General features: G+C 39.1%; 1 protein-coding gene across 1 annotated transcript in view; it reads right to left on the reverse strand.

The window, feature by feature from the left end:
• POLR3B (polymerase (RNA) III (DNA directed) polypeptide B) overlaps window positions 1-16319 on the reverse strand; it is an 89226-nt gene that overhangs the window by 11744 nt on the left and 61163 nt on the right. The window contains 1 exon segment of the mRNA XM_015427574.1: window positions 1145-1248. Coding sequence (XP_015283060.1) covers window positions 1145-1248 — 104 coding nt within the window.

A 16319-nucleotide genomic window follows, 5' to 3' on the forward strand; every position in this document is an offset into this window, starting at 1 on the left:
CTCTCTTGGTCAGTCTCTGCCAGTTCAAACCCCATCAACGTGTAGCCACTTCACTGCTTACTCCCAACTCCAAATCATTAATGAACAAGTTAAAAAGCATCGGACCGAGTACTGATCCCCGCGGTACCCACTGCTTACCACCCTCCACTGAGAAAATTGCACATTTATATTCACTCTCTGTTTCCTATTAATCAGCCAGTTTTTGATCCTTTTATCCTTTGACTATTGTTATCCTTTGACTATTTTATCCTTTGACTTGCCCTTTTATCCTGTGACTATTGAGCTTACTTAGGAGCCTTTGATGAGGAACTTTATCGAAAGCTTTCTGGAAGTCAAGGTAAACAACATCTATTGGGTCTCCCTTGTCCACATGTTTGTTCACACCCTCAAAGAACACTAACAGGTTAGTGAAACAAGATCTTCCCTTACACAATAGTTTTTGTTCATCTATGTGCCTATTAATTCTTTCCTTAATAATAGTTTCCACCAACTTACCCGGTATCGAAGTCAGACTGACTGGCCTGTAATTTCCCGGATTGCCTCTGGAACTCTTTTTAAAGATGGGAGTGACGTTAGCTACCTTCCAGTCCTCAGGAATGGAGGCAGATTTTAAGGAAAGATTACATATTTTTGTAAGGAGATCCACAAGTTCACATCTGAGTTCTTTCAGAACTCTCAGATGTATGCCTTCTGGGCCTGGTGATTTATCAGTTTTTAAGTTGTCTATCAGTTGTAGGACCTCCTCTCTCATCACCTCAATCTGACTCAGGTCTCTCAACATCGATCCCGAAATCAGTGGCTTTGGAGTGGGCAAACACTTCTCATCTTCCACAGTGAAGACAGAGGCAAAAAATGCATTTAGCTTCTCAGCCATTCCCCTATCATCCTTCAGTACTCCTTTTACCCCTTGGTCATCCAAGGGCCCCACTGCCTCCCTGGATGGTTTCCTACTTCTAATGTATTTGAAGAAGGTTTTATTGTTGGACAACCTTTCACAATGCTCACTTGGCTGGCTCATTCTGCCTTATGAAGAACAATGCATGATGTGAAAGGCTGCATTATTCTTTAATTAATATAACACTTATATCTACATATGAAGAGGTAAGGACATCTAATTTTGAAAATGCATTGAGACATTACTGACCGTCATACGTGATGGGAAGCCATGGGGATTCATGATGATATCTGGGCAGATTCCTGTGTCACAAAACGGCATATCTTCTTGAGGCACAATCAGTCCACAAACCCCTGGAACATAAGAGTATATTTCAAACAACAACAACCCCCCCCAATGAGTATTGCAGTGCCAGTGTCAAATACTATACACTCTTGTATTGTCTCCTTTCTCATGGGGCACTTCTGGACAAGAGTTAAGGTTTGCATTAGCCTACACAGCAAAGTTTCCTGAGAAAAGAATTGGAGGACCAGATCTCTTTTGGAGGGTTTCTAGGCTTAAAATCAGTCAAAGTGGATGGGCAACCCTTGACTGGGGAAGGAGGCTTTAATCTTTTCTTCCCATGCCCTGTTCCCAATGGAAATCCCTCTCACTCCTGGGGCTGCTATTTGCCCCATAGGAGAAGACAAATACACTGTACAATTCCTGCACACACACCCCAAATAGGGTAGACAGAAACTCCTTTGTGGGAGCAGGATTTTCATAGGGGAAATAGAGTAGGAGAAAGCATAAACCCCCTTCTCCCCAGTGACAAGGCCTCAATCTCAACAAGTATCAGAAGAGTCAATAAGAGAAACAAATTTTACTACACTACTATAAACACATACATGGTAATGCACTATATTACTGTGTAATAGACATTTTATTATATGAAATTAAACATACCCCCACCCGATCCTACAGTACTGCCTAAGGGCTTATAACAATGACCAATTTAAGATAACCTGGTGGCATCAAAGCACTCTGGATATTCTGTTCATCCAAAACCATGTTCCATTTCTAAAAAATCCAATCCACCACAGAAACCAAACTAGAGCTAATGCTTTTGAGGTGGTCTGAAAAAAGAGTGCTCTAGCATTCGCTGCCACTACTTACTCAACTCAGGTTACTGGTTATGTTAGGTTTCATGGGCCCAACTGCCTAACCCCCCCCCCCCCCCCCCCCCCCAAGTATTGCTAGAAGAGTATGCATACAATCTAGCAATCCCAGAAGTTTGCAATATTGTCTGTTCTTACCCCATGTCTATGAAGACCAATATTTTTTTCCTCTGCCTAAGTGGCTAAAATGTCTTAATACACTTCCCAATCCCCCAGAGAACACTTTAAAATTCAATTTAAATTGGGTAGTGTATTTTATATCCTTCTGGTGAACTGGAGACAATAGTTTTACATTACTGAGCCACAGAGACATTTCATATACACTCAACAGGGATTTGTTTATGGGGGAGGGGAAGAATGGTGATACTGGTGCCCACTCAGAAGAGAACAAATCTTCCAGTATCCAATTAAAAACCAAACATGGACTAGATACATGGGAGGAAAGGTACAGCAAAAGAAGAAGCAGTTCAAGAACTTCTGAACAGTTCATTTACTAAAGGCAGCAAATTCATGATTATTGCAGAGAAAACACCCACACACCCACAGTCCATGGCAATAACACATTCCATGGCGATAACACACAAAAACACCCCCCTCATCCAGTAATTTTCTCACATATGAACAAGATGCAACAGACCTACCACATGATATTTACTGTGGGGTTGACCAAATTTACATTCTCTCTCCTACCCACCCCTCTGCATTAAAGAAAGTGTTTGTATCAGGACGAAAGGGCACCTGTAAGCCAAAAATTAAATCTTTGCTAAACTTAAAATTACTTTAGGCGCTGAAACCCTTTTATACGCCAAGACAGTTCCCATAGCAGACAGCCACTGTGTTGTTTGTTTTGTGTGAAAGTGAATGATAAAAGATCCATGAAATCGACACAGAAAGGCAGAACAGCAGAAAGAGCCGAGGCCTCTCCATCATAGCGGCTTCTACCCTCTGCTGACTTGTATAACAATGGAATCGAGACGTCCAACTGCAGATCTAACACAGCTGTGCATTTCATTAGATGAAGAGCACTAGTGACACAAGTAAATAATTAACTTATTCTGGTCCGCTGACTGTGCTTATGAGACCAGTCATAGCTGACAGATTTTAATACAAGTTAAACACAAAGACAGCATAATGAGATTAGATGTTAAAACAAAATATTTAGACAGAATCTGGAGAAGGGGGGAAAGTACTCATCATCAGGCAATTTTTAAGAAGTTCTTCTTTGTAAAAAAATGTTAACATTCTTAAATTTAAAAAAAAAATTATTTTGGGAAAGCCTTAAGTTTGTTAAAAACACACTGTAAGGAGCAGCATTCTAGGCAGAATTTATGAAATGCAGATGCAGTTGGAAGACCTTTTTCTTCTCCATGATACAAATGTACCTCCTAAAAATAAGTTTTCTTTTATATTTCCTTAACTTTAACACGGTCAATATTTTAAAAATAAACTCCTGAGTTCTGGAAAGAAAACAGAAACTGTGGACAAATTAGACACAATATGCAGATCCATCCACATCTTCAGAGTCATTCTATGAGTCAACATAATACATATTCAATTAAGAAATGTGTATACCAGTCTCCTGAATGGTTAAGGGGCAAAACATGCCTATAGATTAATGTCTCCAAAAGCCCACTTTTATTCCCATTACATTTAATTAAGTATTCAGTTAATTAGACAAAACTCATTAAAGTACAAAACACATCTATTCCATATTATTATCAAATTTCAACATAATACATTAATCAACATTTAAATTACACATATTTCAATGAAATTTCACAGCACACAAGAATAGATAGCAGAACTACAGCAAAAATGTAAACAGGATATTAAAAATTGGGGACAGGCAGACTTTCCTTGGGTTGTTCTATGAAACTGAGGCCACACTCTGGCATGCCTCATTCTGATACCCCAAACACAGAGATACTTCTTACTAAAGCAATCATATGCATCTGTGAGCAGGATGTGGCTTATGCAGCCATAAAGCTGGAGCCAACTGCATGCACCTTTCACACCTGAGTGGCACTTTCTCCTCAGTGTGGTACTCTGACCATAGAGAAGCAGCCAACATGGCACTCAGTGACCTGAAGCACAGTCTCTCTGGATTGTTTTAAAAGAAGAGTGGGTTCATTGAAGAGAGAAGACAGTAGTATTGGGCAGAACCCAAGAAGAGTTTCTCTAATGCAAGTCCAATTGAAAACAGTGGGAGGCAAGGAAGGACAGAAATCGTATTTCCCCTTTTTTCCAAGGGGACACAAAAAGACTATGAACTATGTCTATTTTTATTTTTAAAAAGATTTGTTATCTGAGCAGCATTGTAGGATGCCAAATTTCGTGGATACAGAGTGGTACAAATAATTGTTTATATAGAAAATTGCTTGTGAAGTTTATCCCCCCCCCCACTCTAAACCTATGTACCCACTGAAGTGAACAAGAATGTTTATCACCCTAAGTTTCCACAACTAAGGAATACAATTGTTCAGTACTCTTCGAAACTGGATCGTTTGAAGTTGGAGGATATTGTTCTTTGGAATTTCACTAACAGGATAGTAGTTTAAATTTAAAATTAACGGAAAAAATAAGACCCTGCATATTCAAGAGATTTTAAAAATTATTTTAAACACAGTGAATTTACCACAATACCTTTTTTATGCTGATACAACTCCTAAAGTAATACCACTTTCTCTTTCAGCATTTTTCATTGATGCTTCAAGGACATTCAAAAGTCTGTGTGTGAAGTGCTGTTATGTTGCTTCTGATTTATGGTGATCCTATGAATTAATTACCTCCAAAATGTCCTATCAGTAACAGCCTTGCTCAGGTCTTGCAAACTGAGGGTCATGGCTTCCTTTATTGAGTTAATCCATCTCATGTTGGGTCTTCTTTTCTTGCTGCCTTGAACTTTTCCTACCATTACTGTCCTTTCCAGTGACTCCTGTCTTCTCATCATGTGACTATAGTCTCAGCTTAGTCATTTTAGTTTCCAGGGAGAGGTCAGGCTTGATTTGACCTAGAACGCACTGATGTGTCTTTCTGGTAGTCTACAGTATCCATAAAACTCTCCTACAACACCACATTTCAAATTAATTTACTTTCTTCCTGTCAGCTTTCTTCGTTGTCCAACTTTCACACCCATACACAGTAACGCGAAATACTATGGTATAGTATCTTTTCTAGTTCCTTCATGGCTGCCCTGCCCGGTCTCAATCTCCTTCTGGTTTCTTGGTTGCAGTCTCCCTTTTGGTTGATGATGGAGCCAAGGAATAGAAAATCTTGAACAATTTCAGTTTCTCCATTGTCACCCTTAAAGTTGTGTAATTCACCAGTAGTCATTACTTTTGTCTTCTTGATGTTCAGATGTAATCCTGCTGTGGCACTTTCTGCTTTAATCTTCATCAGGAGTCATTTCAAGTCTATGCTATTTTCTGCTAGTAATGTGGTATCTGCATATCTCAAGCTGTTAATGTTCCTTCCGCCAATTTTTACTCCACCTTCATCTAAATCTAATCCAGCTCTTTTTATGATATGTTCTGCATATAGATTGGACAGTCGGGGAGGTAAAATACATCCTTGACTGACACACTCCAATACTGGAAACCATTCTGTTTCTTCACATTATGTCCTAACAGTAGCCTCTTAACCAGAGTACAGGTTGTACATCAGAACAATCAGATGTTGTGGCACACCCATTTCTTTTAAAACCAACCATAACTTTTTGTGATGTATACAGCCAAAAGCTTTGCCATAATGTATGAAACACAAGCTGATTTCCTTCTGAAATTCTCTTGTATGCCCCAGTAACAAACGTAAATTTGCAATATGATCTCTAGTAACTCTCTTCTGAACCCAGCTTGAACATCTGGCATTTCTTGTCCCATAGTAACAGTCCTTGTAAGATTCTGAGCATCACTTACACTCAAACACTGGGATAGTATTACAACCCCCGATACCATATCTGCATATTCTTCATAGTATAGATGCGTTATATAGATGCGTTATAAAGAACACTGGTCATGAACCTGTCTTTGCTTTAAAATAAAGTTTTTGTAAAGATCATACTATTGTGGTTTCTACATAAGTTGTTACTTTTTTAAAAAAATGTACCAGACTTCAACTGATGCTGATTGTGTCCCATTCCAAATGCTTTAGTAGGGAAGAGCTGGGGGAAGAGGTATCTCCATAATACAGTTAGATAAATGAAACAGGGAATGGTAAAATATCAGTGAAATACAAAAAATAGGTTTTATTTAGATTTATATTCGCCACATAGAATACAATGTTTATGTACATTATTCTTTGGCTTATTTTATTAGTCACAAAGGTAGCAGTGATGTGCATTTATATGATTAGACCTTGCTCTTAATAGATACAGGGCCCTTTACATTACCTTAGTATCATGGGAGCTACGTTTCTACATATGGTTCCTATACAGCTGGGATAATATTTAAATGACCTAACCATGTGATCCACTCTTGTTGCTCATGGTCCAAAGAACTGGCGTTCCACCACTGGTAGCATAAGCAGCCTGCCTGCAGCAAGGGGAATGTTGAAAGGACCTGTTAACTTAGAGCCTCCTTTGAATGGGATTATGGTTGTAACTATGAGGCTCCAATTTTCAGGCCTGGGACCTTAAGAGATACTCTGATGCTAATAAACTACACTCTCTGAATGCTTTGTGTATTTTCTTGTGCAAAAATCAGGGTTTCATTTTATGCATGACTTAAAGTGTTGCTTTTCTAACTCTTAGAAGTTGTATAACTCAGCCATCAAAAAAGTGTAGCCGTGGGGGGACCATTATCACATGCCTAAGTTACTTTTCATATTGTCAAAATTCTTTTAAGCTTCTGATAAACAAGTGATCTTACTGCATTTACATACCAAAGATGATCAACAGTGTGCACAGTTATCAGTCAGAAGCAACAGCGAAACACCACCAGTGTTTTTGTTATAGTGATCGGAAATGGGCCTAATGTTGTAAGACTCAGTCAACACATTTACTACAAGATTTATCTTGAAGTTTAGGACTTCCTTACTCAGCACTTGCCTTATTTCTTCTACCATTATGACTCTTATGTGCTTCTATGTGCGCTATTCTATACTGTTTTGCCTGTAGTCTCAGACTGTGTAGAAATGGTTTTAAATGCACAGTTAAAAATTCACCTATTAGCCAGCACTAGAACTTCTCAGTGACAGATAATGCCACACTCGCATTAAGAGACCTGCATAACTTGTTTTTAAAGAAAGCCCAGCTAATACAAACATCACACTTTGGGGCCTAGTTCATAGCCAAATCGTTTTCCAAAGCATTGCAAATATTAAAAAGCCGGCAGATAAATTTCCCAAGTAAATAAATATGTTAGCAGTTCTTATTCTTTATCCAGAACATGCAAAACAGCACAAATTCGTTCTAGTTTTGTTCCACTGCCGAATCATTTGTGGACCTGTCATATCACTGGCTATGTATGTCCCATCTGATGTAAAAATGAACAGGATTAAAATTAACATAAATAATACATAAGTAAAACTTGATTAGCTTCCTTATTTAAAACCATTTTAAATGAGAGGAGGCGCTAAAAGACAATACAGCTTGTACACTGGTTTCCCATGAGCTGCTGAATGGTCTGATGTGATAAATTTGCATAGTCTGAAGCACACAAAGGGCTGATTAACTGAAACCCTCACAATAGCTGCTTCCAGGAGCCTTGCAAAACAATAACCACAGGAACTTTGCAAAATACACATAGCTGAATGAATCAATGGCTTCAGGGGAAAAATGTGTTTAGGATATCTACTGTTTGAAAACAGAATTGGAAGATTTTTATTCCATGCCATAAAAAGTTAAAGCACCGTAATTTGGGAGGGGAGGGGAGGGGAGGGAGGGGGATGGATTTACTGAAAAGGGTCAGAAGGTTACCTGTTTGCTATTTGAGTTAAAAATGCTTACTTGACTCTGAGAAGAGCAAGTTAAGCAGAATTTAGTTTTAAAAAATAATTTAGAAGGTTGGCAGTCTTATACAATCTTATGCCTTGGATTTACCAGAAGCAGAAGAAAATAAACTAAAAAGGCTGAAAAATGTTTGCATTCGTTTTAATTTAATGTGAGTTTTAAAATGTGGTTTCAGTGTTAGAATTTGACCCAAAAACTTGGAGTAGAGTGGACTAGAAACCCCAACAAGTAAAATGAAATGCAGCAGATTTGCATTTTTATGCTGAATTTTTGTGCAGCAACCTGTCCTCCATCTTCCATTAATTGGCATAACATCTCCTCTCTCAAAATACCCTCTGCTACTTCAAATAATGTAGTACTCAACAGATTGTCATTTTCAGCTTAAGATGCAAATTTATAAGTGGTAGAAAGATAACATGATAAGATTATGAGCATTAATGTTTATATTCAGAAATGTGGTGGGCGGCTTCAGTGCCCTCTTTGCCAAGGAACTCCATTTTGAAGGAAGTACTCTTGGACAGTTTATTGCAGATTTTTAAAGAAGGTGGTAAAGACTCCTTTCAATTGTACAGTTACGGTCTAGATCATCACTTACAGTTTTAACTGGCTTAGTCAGAACTGTTAATTAACATTTAGTTTGAGTGCTGTGTTTAATGACATTGTCAGTTTATTGTGAATTCATTGGATTATTTTATGTAAACTGGTTTGGGAGTTTTCTAACTGAATAGCAAGGTAAATATAAAATGAAATAATAGACATCTCACGGGTTTCTCAGATACGATTAACACAATAAGTAAAAAATATTTTGGATGCATGTATCTAATGATTCAACTAACAGTGGATGTTTCCCTTGGCAGAAGAGGCTCCATCTGGTGACAGAAACCTCCACTGTCAGCGGAACAGACACAGCCCTAAATATTTTTAAAATATTTACCCACCATAAATATAACCATATATCAGTTTGTGAGATCTGTGGTTTTATCAACCATCCTAACTGCTAAACTCCAGACAAGCCCACTGTAACAGGCAATGGATACTACAGATCAATTATCTGGTTTGCAAGTGCTCTGTCCCAACACTTAAAGCCTACAGAACTTTGTTTTACTAAAGATAACATTTATGAATTCAAAGTCATTTCCTTGCCTTTTCAGGTACTGTTGTATAGATACTTCAAGAGAGGTTTAAGCCTTTATCTTGGACCTTTAGCTATTAAAACAGCTTCTGTTTGCCATTTCAATCCCCTCCCCCTCCCTTAAATACAGTTCTTCCACTTCAGGAATACTGTTCAGCGCTGCTGCTTAGTTCTGTGATCTGCAGGACCTTTGTTGGAGGTGTTAATCCTTTTTCACATGACAGACTGAGAAATGTTCCTTCAGAGAAGTGATATATTGCTTTTTCACATCAAAGGAATCTAACTTTCCCCCTTCACTGGGACGTGTACAGAAGCAAGAGGAAATCTGGAAATATAATGATCTAGTATATATGGAAACTGGAACTCCTTTAGTTCTGTGCTTTCCTTGCCCCTCCTTGAATCTAACAATGAAGTTCATATGGCAAACTGGAAAAAAGGGAGATAATGGTCTCCTTATGATGCTTAGAACTTCACTTCAATTTATTTGATTAAAGGCAATCTGCTGATATAAAAGGCCACAGATATTCTCTCAAATGAGACCTGACTAGGGATCCTACTGCATTTCTCATTCCTGGTGGTTCAGTTCAAAAATCACTGTTTTGATTTTGCTTCTCCCTTGTGGAAACCAAAGCAGTCAGTCTTATTTTCATATCATTTCCCATTTCCTTGTGTCAAATCATCATCATAAAATATATTGATTTTTCAGCACTACCAGTGCCTCAATAAATCAGCAGGATAAAATATGTACACATGACATTGTATATATAAAGTGGGTAAAACAAATCAACTAATCAGCAGTATCAGCAAGGAAAATGTGAACACTGAAATGGTTCACAATGACAACACAGAAACCAAAGGATGTCAAGAATCCCTGCTCTTTCCAAACACTCCAAAACAATACCAGTCTGTCCCAAAACCTACCGAATACACAAGGATAAAAATGGGAAGTAAAAGCATAAATAATAATGACGGAATACAACACAGCTTCTAAACCTGCTTATCCTGTTCCTAGTTCCTCCTCTAACCACAAATTCCAGCAGAGATGGATTTTGCAAGGTTCTGAAGTAGGATGATCTGAAGAGATGGCACGGAGGAATATTTTTTCAACTTTTGGTTCTCAATGAACATTTCCCATACTGGCTTGTTTGCAATGGAACTTGCATGGCATAAAACAGGGGTCCCCCAACTGTTTAAACCTGCAGGCACCTTAGGAATTTTGACACAGGATGGTGGGTACAACTACAAAATGACTGCCAAAAGAGACAGAGCCAACCACAAAATGTCAGGCAGTGATATTATGCGTATAATAGTAACTCTTCTGTCTGAAATACTGAAGCTCTGTATAACAAGATGCCTAATATTTCCTTCAGGTCCTTGTATTGTGGTGACAGTTGCTAGTGAACTATTTAAAGAAAAATATGTACAGCCAATCTGATCTTCAATGGCCAATCAGAAGCCCAGTTGGGCAAAAGTCCCACATGGCCCTGCCCAAAACACTTGGACAGTGCCAGGAATTAAACTGGCAGGTGCCACAGTGCCCATGGGCACCATGTTGGGGGCCCGTGGTGTACAGGACTGTATATTCCAGCATGCACACTTAGATTTCTGTGAACTGTCAGGCCTATGAAAACTTTGTGTGGCCTAGAATGCTGTGTTCCCATGGAGGCATATTGCAGCGGAAGATTTGTAGCAGCAGGAAAACTCTCTTTCAGAAGAGCTTGTCTGTCATTACTGATTTTTCACTGACATACTTTGGTAAGCTTCTAATTAACCTCACTATTACCTGAAACAGAGTTTGAAGATGATTTGGGGCAAGGACTTGTTCATATTAATCCATAAAGAGTTAATACAATGGGTAGGATCCAGAATGAGTACATTTTCATTGCTCCTCCTGCAGACTATCAAGTCTCCCCTCATCCTGCTCCCGGGAGTTCCCTGTATCCCAGCAACAGCATTTGAAGGGGTTCAGTGGTAGGGGAAAGGCAAAGAAGTCCTGCTCCATTGATAGAAATCCCTTCAACCAACAGAGATGTTCTGCGGGGTTCAAGTCTATACATTCCCTTGAACAATTCCATGTATAAATGATTCATTTCTAGCATTCTGGAAGAATTCTACAAGTCTGATGACTGCAAACCTGAAGTGTCTGAAGCACTGTGGCTCACATCTGGGCACCATAGTTTGAGAAAGGCTTTGACAAACTGAGGATTTTTAGAGAAGAGATACAAGCACAGTATTTACTCAAACACAGTATTTACTCAAAAAGGAGGGTCATCTTAAATTAGCATACAAGCTACACATATGTCCAAAACAGATTTTTCTGTGTATAGCAATTGGGGTGTGTGTGTGTGTGTGAAATGCTTTTAAAGATAGTTTTATTCATTCAAAGTATGCATTATGTTGATTTTTATGTAAGCTGCAGAGTTAGACAACAATAACTCCTGTGCATGGTTATAGACATATACAACATATTTTCAGGGATATGATTATATTATCTTTATTGTTTAACTGTGACTCACTTTCCCCACAATTAATATGTTTTTGTGTTATAATATACTACTGAAGTTCAATTTTTTAAAATGTTTTAAAGTGTAACATATAAATACGGTACCAGTACGAATGGTACTGTATGAGACCATTCTTGTCCAAGTCATGTAAGTTCTTTGTTTCCTAATTAGGGATGGGCATGAACTGAATCACAAAGCAAAATGCATCACAAATTTTGCCCAGTTCGTGGTTTGCAAACCAAAATTTATGACGGGGCTACTTTTAAAGCAGTTCATAGTGGTTTGTGAATACAGCAGAAAGCAGGGGACTTTAAACCCTTGCTTTCTGTTCCCCGTGAAAGCTGCAAAAACAGCTGAGCAGCAGGAGCAGCCTGCTCCCTGCCACACAGGTGTCTCTTGGGCTGTCTTGTGCAGTCCCATTAAACTTTAAAGGGACTGTACAAGACAGTCTGAAACAGCGGAGTGGGAGGGAGAAAACTGCTTCCTGTCTCTCAGCTGTTTTTCGGGGGGGGGGGGTTGCAAATCCTGTTTAAAGGGGGTGAGGTCCCTTCAACAGGGTTTGTGGGACCACAAACTGGTTTGGTTCGTGAATGAACCTCCCAGTTTGTGGTTCGGTTCACAGTTTGACCACAAACCACAAACTGATATGAATTGCATTTTTCCAGTTCGTGCCATCCTTATTCCTAAAATAGGTGCCTGGAGGAAGTAATTGGATGGACCAGGGCCAATAAACTGAAGAACAATCCAGACAACACTGATATGCTGCTGGTCAAGGACAAAGGTGCTCAGGGACTGCGAAGTAAGCCTCTCCTAGAGGAATGAGTTTGAAGCTGATGAAGTTTACTGGCTGCCCATTTATTTCCAGGAATGATTCAAAGCGATAGTTCTTACTTTTAAAGCCCTAAAAGGTTTGGGGTCAGAGTACTTGAAGGACCTCCTCCTCCCATATTGTGCAGCCCACCAGCTGAGATCTGCCTCACAAGCCCTACTTTCTGTGCCCTCCACCTTCAGAGGTGAAGCTGATGGCAACCACACACAGGACTTTTTCAGTAGTGCCACCTCGCTTATGGAATGCTCTTCACCTTGATGCTAGTCTGTTGCCTATAATGCTTTCGTTTAGGTGCCAGGCCAAAATGTTGCTATTCACTCAAGCTGTTAATTAAGAGGTTGAATTAAGAGGTTAATTTTTTTAGTATTATTTTAGTCTGGGAACTGTTATTTTAAGTTGTCAGTGGTCTGTTTTTATGTCTCTGTTGGGCTGCATTTTTTAATAATGGATTTTAATTAATATCTTTTAATATTCTGTTTTTATTACTTTTTATTCTGTAAGCCTCCTTGGCAGGCTCCTGGAGTAGCAGCACAAAATTTTTCTAAATTAATACATGAATAATAAATAAATAAAATAAATTCTACCATGCTTGTGCTTTCTATTTTCAACTTATTTTTTCCTACTTCTGAGATGGCAAAAACATAAAGTACATGTGCTAAGGTAGCATACGGTGCAGCAATTTGCAGCACTCTCTTTTCTTTCTTTCTAGCACCAGGTCAATTTGCAATTTTGCTTGTATAACACCAAGGTACTTATACTTTAAAATTTCATAAATATGCCAAAATATATATTTTTACATGCTTCAAATGTTGTATCTTATGTTGTTACAGCAGTAAAATATGTTCCGGCTTGATAAGAAATTTCCCACAAACTTCTGTTTCCCACCCTCCAAAGGGAACCCCCCGACCCTCCCTCTCCCCCATGGCTTTGAAATTTCTGGAAATGTTACATTTCTACTGCCAATGGATGCAGTAGTATCTCCTGCCTTGGAAGTTCTGAAGAACAGTTGGACTGACATCTGTTGAGAATGTATCTGATACATGGATTGGGAAGCCCAGCTAGGGGACTACCAATTACATGGTTTTATGATTCATAAACCAGGCTGCCACACTGCATGCAAGATCAGTCAAACATGCAATTCCAACTGCAAGTAGAAACATCAAATGAGTTTTGACAGTGGCGACTCAACAAGGGGTGTTTCCTGAGGCCTCTGCTCCTCCCACCTCCATTCCCCCCTGCTAGCTGCTTCTGCCCAGGGCAGCTAACAGTTCTTCTCTCTCATTCCCAGGGTGTCCTTAAACACAGTGTGGCAATGTCAAGAGGTCAAGAGCCTACTGGGGGTTTAAACATACCACTACTTATGCTTTCCTTGCCCTTTACCATGGGTCTGGGGACACCACTTGGAAACTACGTTCAATGACCTTGATTCAGTTTTAATAGATGATACTCTAGAGAAGTCTTTTTGGCATCCAGTGCCACTGGATGAGGTTAAATTAACTGTTTAAAGGCTAGTAAGGCACCTGGGCCAGATTTGGTTCCTCCTGTCCTTCTAAAAGCTGATGTTGGTTGGTGGTTGCCTGTAATTGCTGCCATGTTCATAGCAATTGATAGAACAGGGAGAATACATGACCAGCGGCGGCAGGCAATAGTACTGCCCATTTAGAAGCAAGGGGCAAGAGCCAACCATGCTAATTATTGCCCTATCAGTCTCCTTTCAGTCTTGGATAAATTATACTCCTCCCATCTACACTTCAAACTGGACAAGTGGATATGGGAAACTCAAGATTCTGGGCCTGGAGCAGAATTGGCTTTAGAAAAGGGAGCTCTGCATTGCACCATACATTGGTTTCGTCTCATCTGGCAGAGAAACACTCTTCTTTTAAAACGAAAAGTATTATGCTGCATTCATCGATTTATAGGTAGCATTTGACGGAGTTTCTTGAACGGTCTATGGAAGAAACTAGAAACCACAACTATATCTATGAGGTTACTATTTCTATTTAAGCAATTATATAAGTCCTCCTCATCGAAAGTATAATTCTCAAGGTTCTCTTTCTGATTTGATCACAGTCACCATGGGGTTGGGGAGGTATGTCAAGGTTGTGCTGCCACCCTCCCATCTTTCTTATCTTTTCTTATACAACCTTTCTCAGAAATTTGCAGGCTGGTCATCTAATTACTACTCTTTTATATGCTGACGACACTCTCTTGCTTTCACTCCCTGCAGCTGGGATGCATCAAACTTTAAAATACTTGCCAAACACTCTTAAGTCTGAATCCTTATCTGTCAACTATGAAAAATCGAAGAAGGCCAAATTCGTGTGCCTTTGACTTTGTTGACCGATAACCATCCTCTTGAAGAAGTCCATCCATTCAGTCACCCAACCTTCCAATATCATTCCTCTCTTTCTTGGAACCTGTACTGCAAGCAAGCTTTGGCCAATACCACAATTAATCTTGCAGCTATTCAGAGGTTCATTCTTTTCCTTTGGTGGGTGTTACATTCTCTCAGCCTTACAAGTATCTAAAGTGAAAGTCATGGATTCAAGCTCTTTAAAACCTTCTATTGAATGCATCCAAACATATGTATTTATTTTTGTTTATTTAAGTCATTTATACTCCACCTTTCTCCCCAATTGGGCCCCAAAGCAATTTACATCATTCTCCTCTCCTGCATTTTATACTTATAGCAACTCTGTGAAGTAGGTTAGGTTGAGTGTGTGACTGGCTCCAGGTCACCCAGCAGGCTTCCATGGCATGAAGGAGGATTCCAACCCAGGTCTCCCAGATACTAGTCTGACATTCTTAACCATTACACCACACTCTCATTGCCTTCCTGCGTGTTCTTTTTGGAGCACCTAGGTGCATAGCCTCATTGGTTTTACAACTAGAAGTGGCTTCAGCAAAGCTAACAGATTCGGGAGAATTCCACATGAACAGAGGTTATGTCTCTGTGGAGCTCAGGTTGATGAATCCATTACACATTTTTTGTTCGCCTGTAACTTGTATGCATACCAAAGAGCAATTATGCTAGATCTGCTTATAGTTACCTACCCATCCCATTCTATGGATTATTATCTGTTAAACCTCCTTTCAGAGTCTGACAAGACGACTTACAGAAACAGTGGCAAAATTAATCTCTTGGACACTAAAACATTGTGACCAAGTCTTGAAACTATCCTGAGTGGGTTCAGAGGAATGATCTAATTTTGATAGTGGGCTTATTAATATTTTACTTAACTTTGAAAATGTATTAGTTCCATTCTTTATTATGTAAACTTCTGAATTTGAAATATGTGCTTCCATTTACTGTATTTTACTGAAAAGCAGTCCTTGACACATCATGCAACATACTGAAGCTTTCATAGAGGGCAATTTTAAACAGTCAGGCCATAAGTTATGGACATAGTTATTTATTTTTGATCCTGTTTTGGTTCCAGATATATTTACATGCTCCATCTAGCTCCCGATAACAACCAAGCAGCAACATTCTGCACCAAACGGAGTTCCTGAATTGATTTTGAGGGGAGACCAATGTACTATGCATTACAGAAGTCTAGTCTCTCTCCTTCTTTTTTTGAAATCCCCGAAGGGATATTTTTATTTTTGCAATAAACTACAAACCTACAAAGAAAATATTAGGGAGGGAACTACATCTAGGGATAAAGAATAGATAACCACACTATACTAAAACCCCAAGAGGAGGAGATCTTATCCCTGTTAGTGTAAACAAGACGTGGACCCGTGTTAGTATCACAATATACTTGTAGAGTTCTTGTTTGTTTCAGCTTCAATATTTGTGTGTTAATATGTTAGTTGTTATGAGAGAACTTTCTGATCATCTTCTTATTCTTC

Source organism: Gekko japonicus, unplaced genomic scaffold (genome assembly GCF_001447785.1).
Source record: "Gekko japonicus isolate JY-2015 unplaced genomic scaffold, Gekko_japonicus_V1.1 scaffold28, whole genome shotgun sequence".
NCBI classification, from domain to species: domain Eukaryota; kingdom Metazoa; phylum Chordata; class Lepidosauria; order Squamata; family Gekkonidae; genus Gekko; species Gekko japonicus.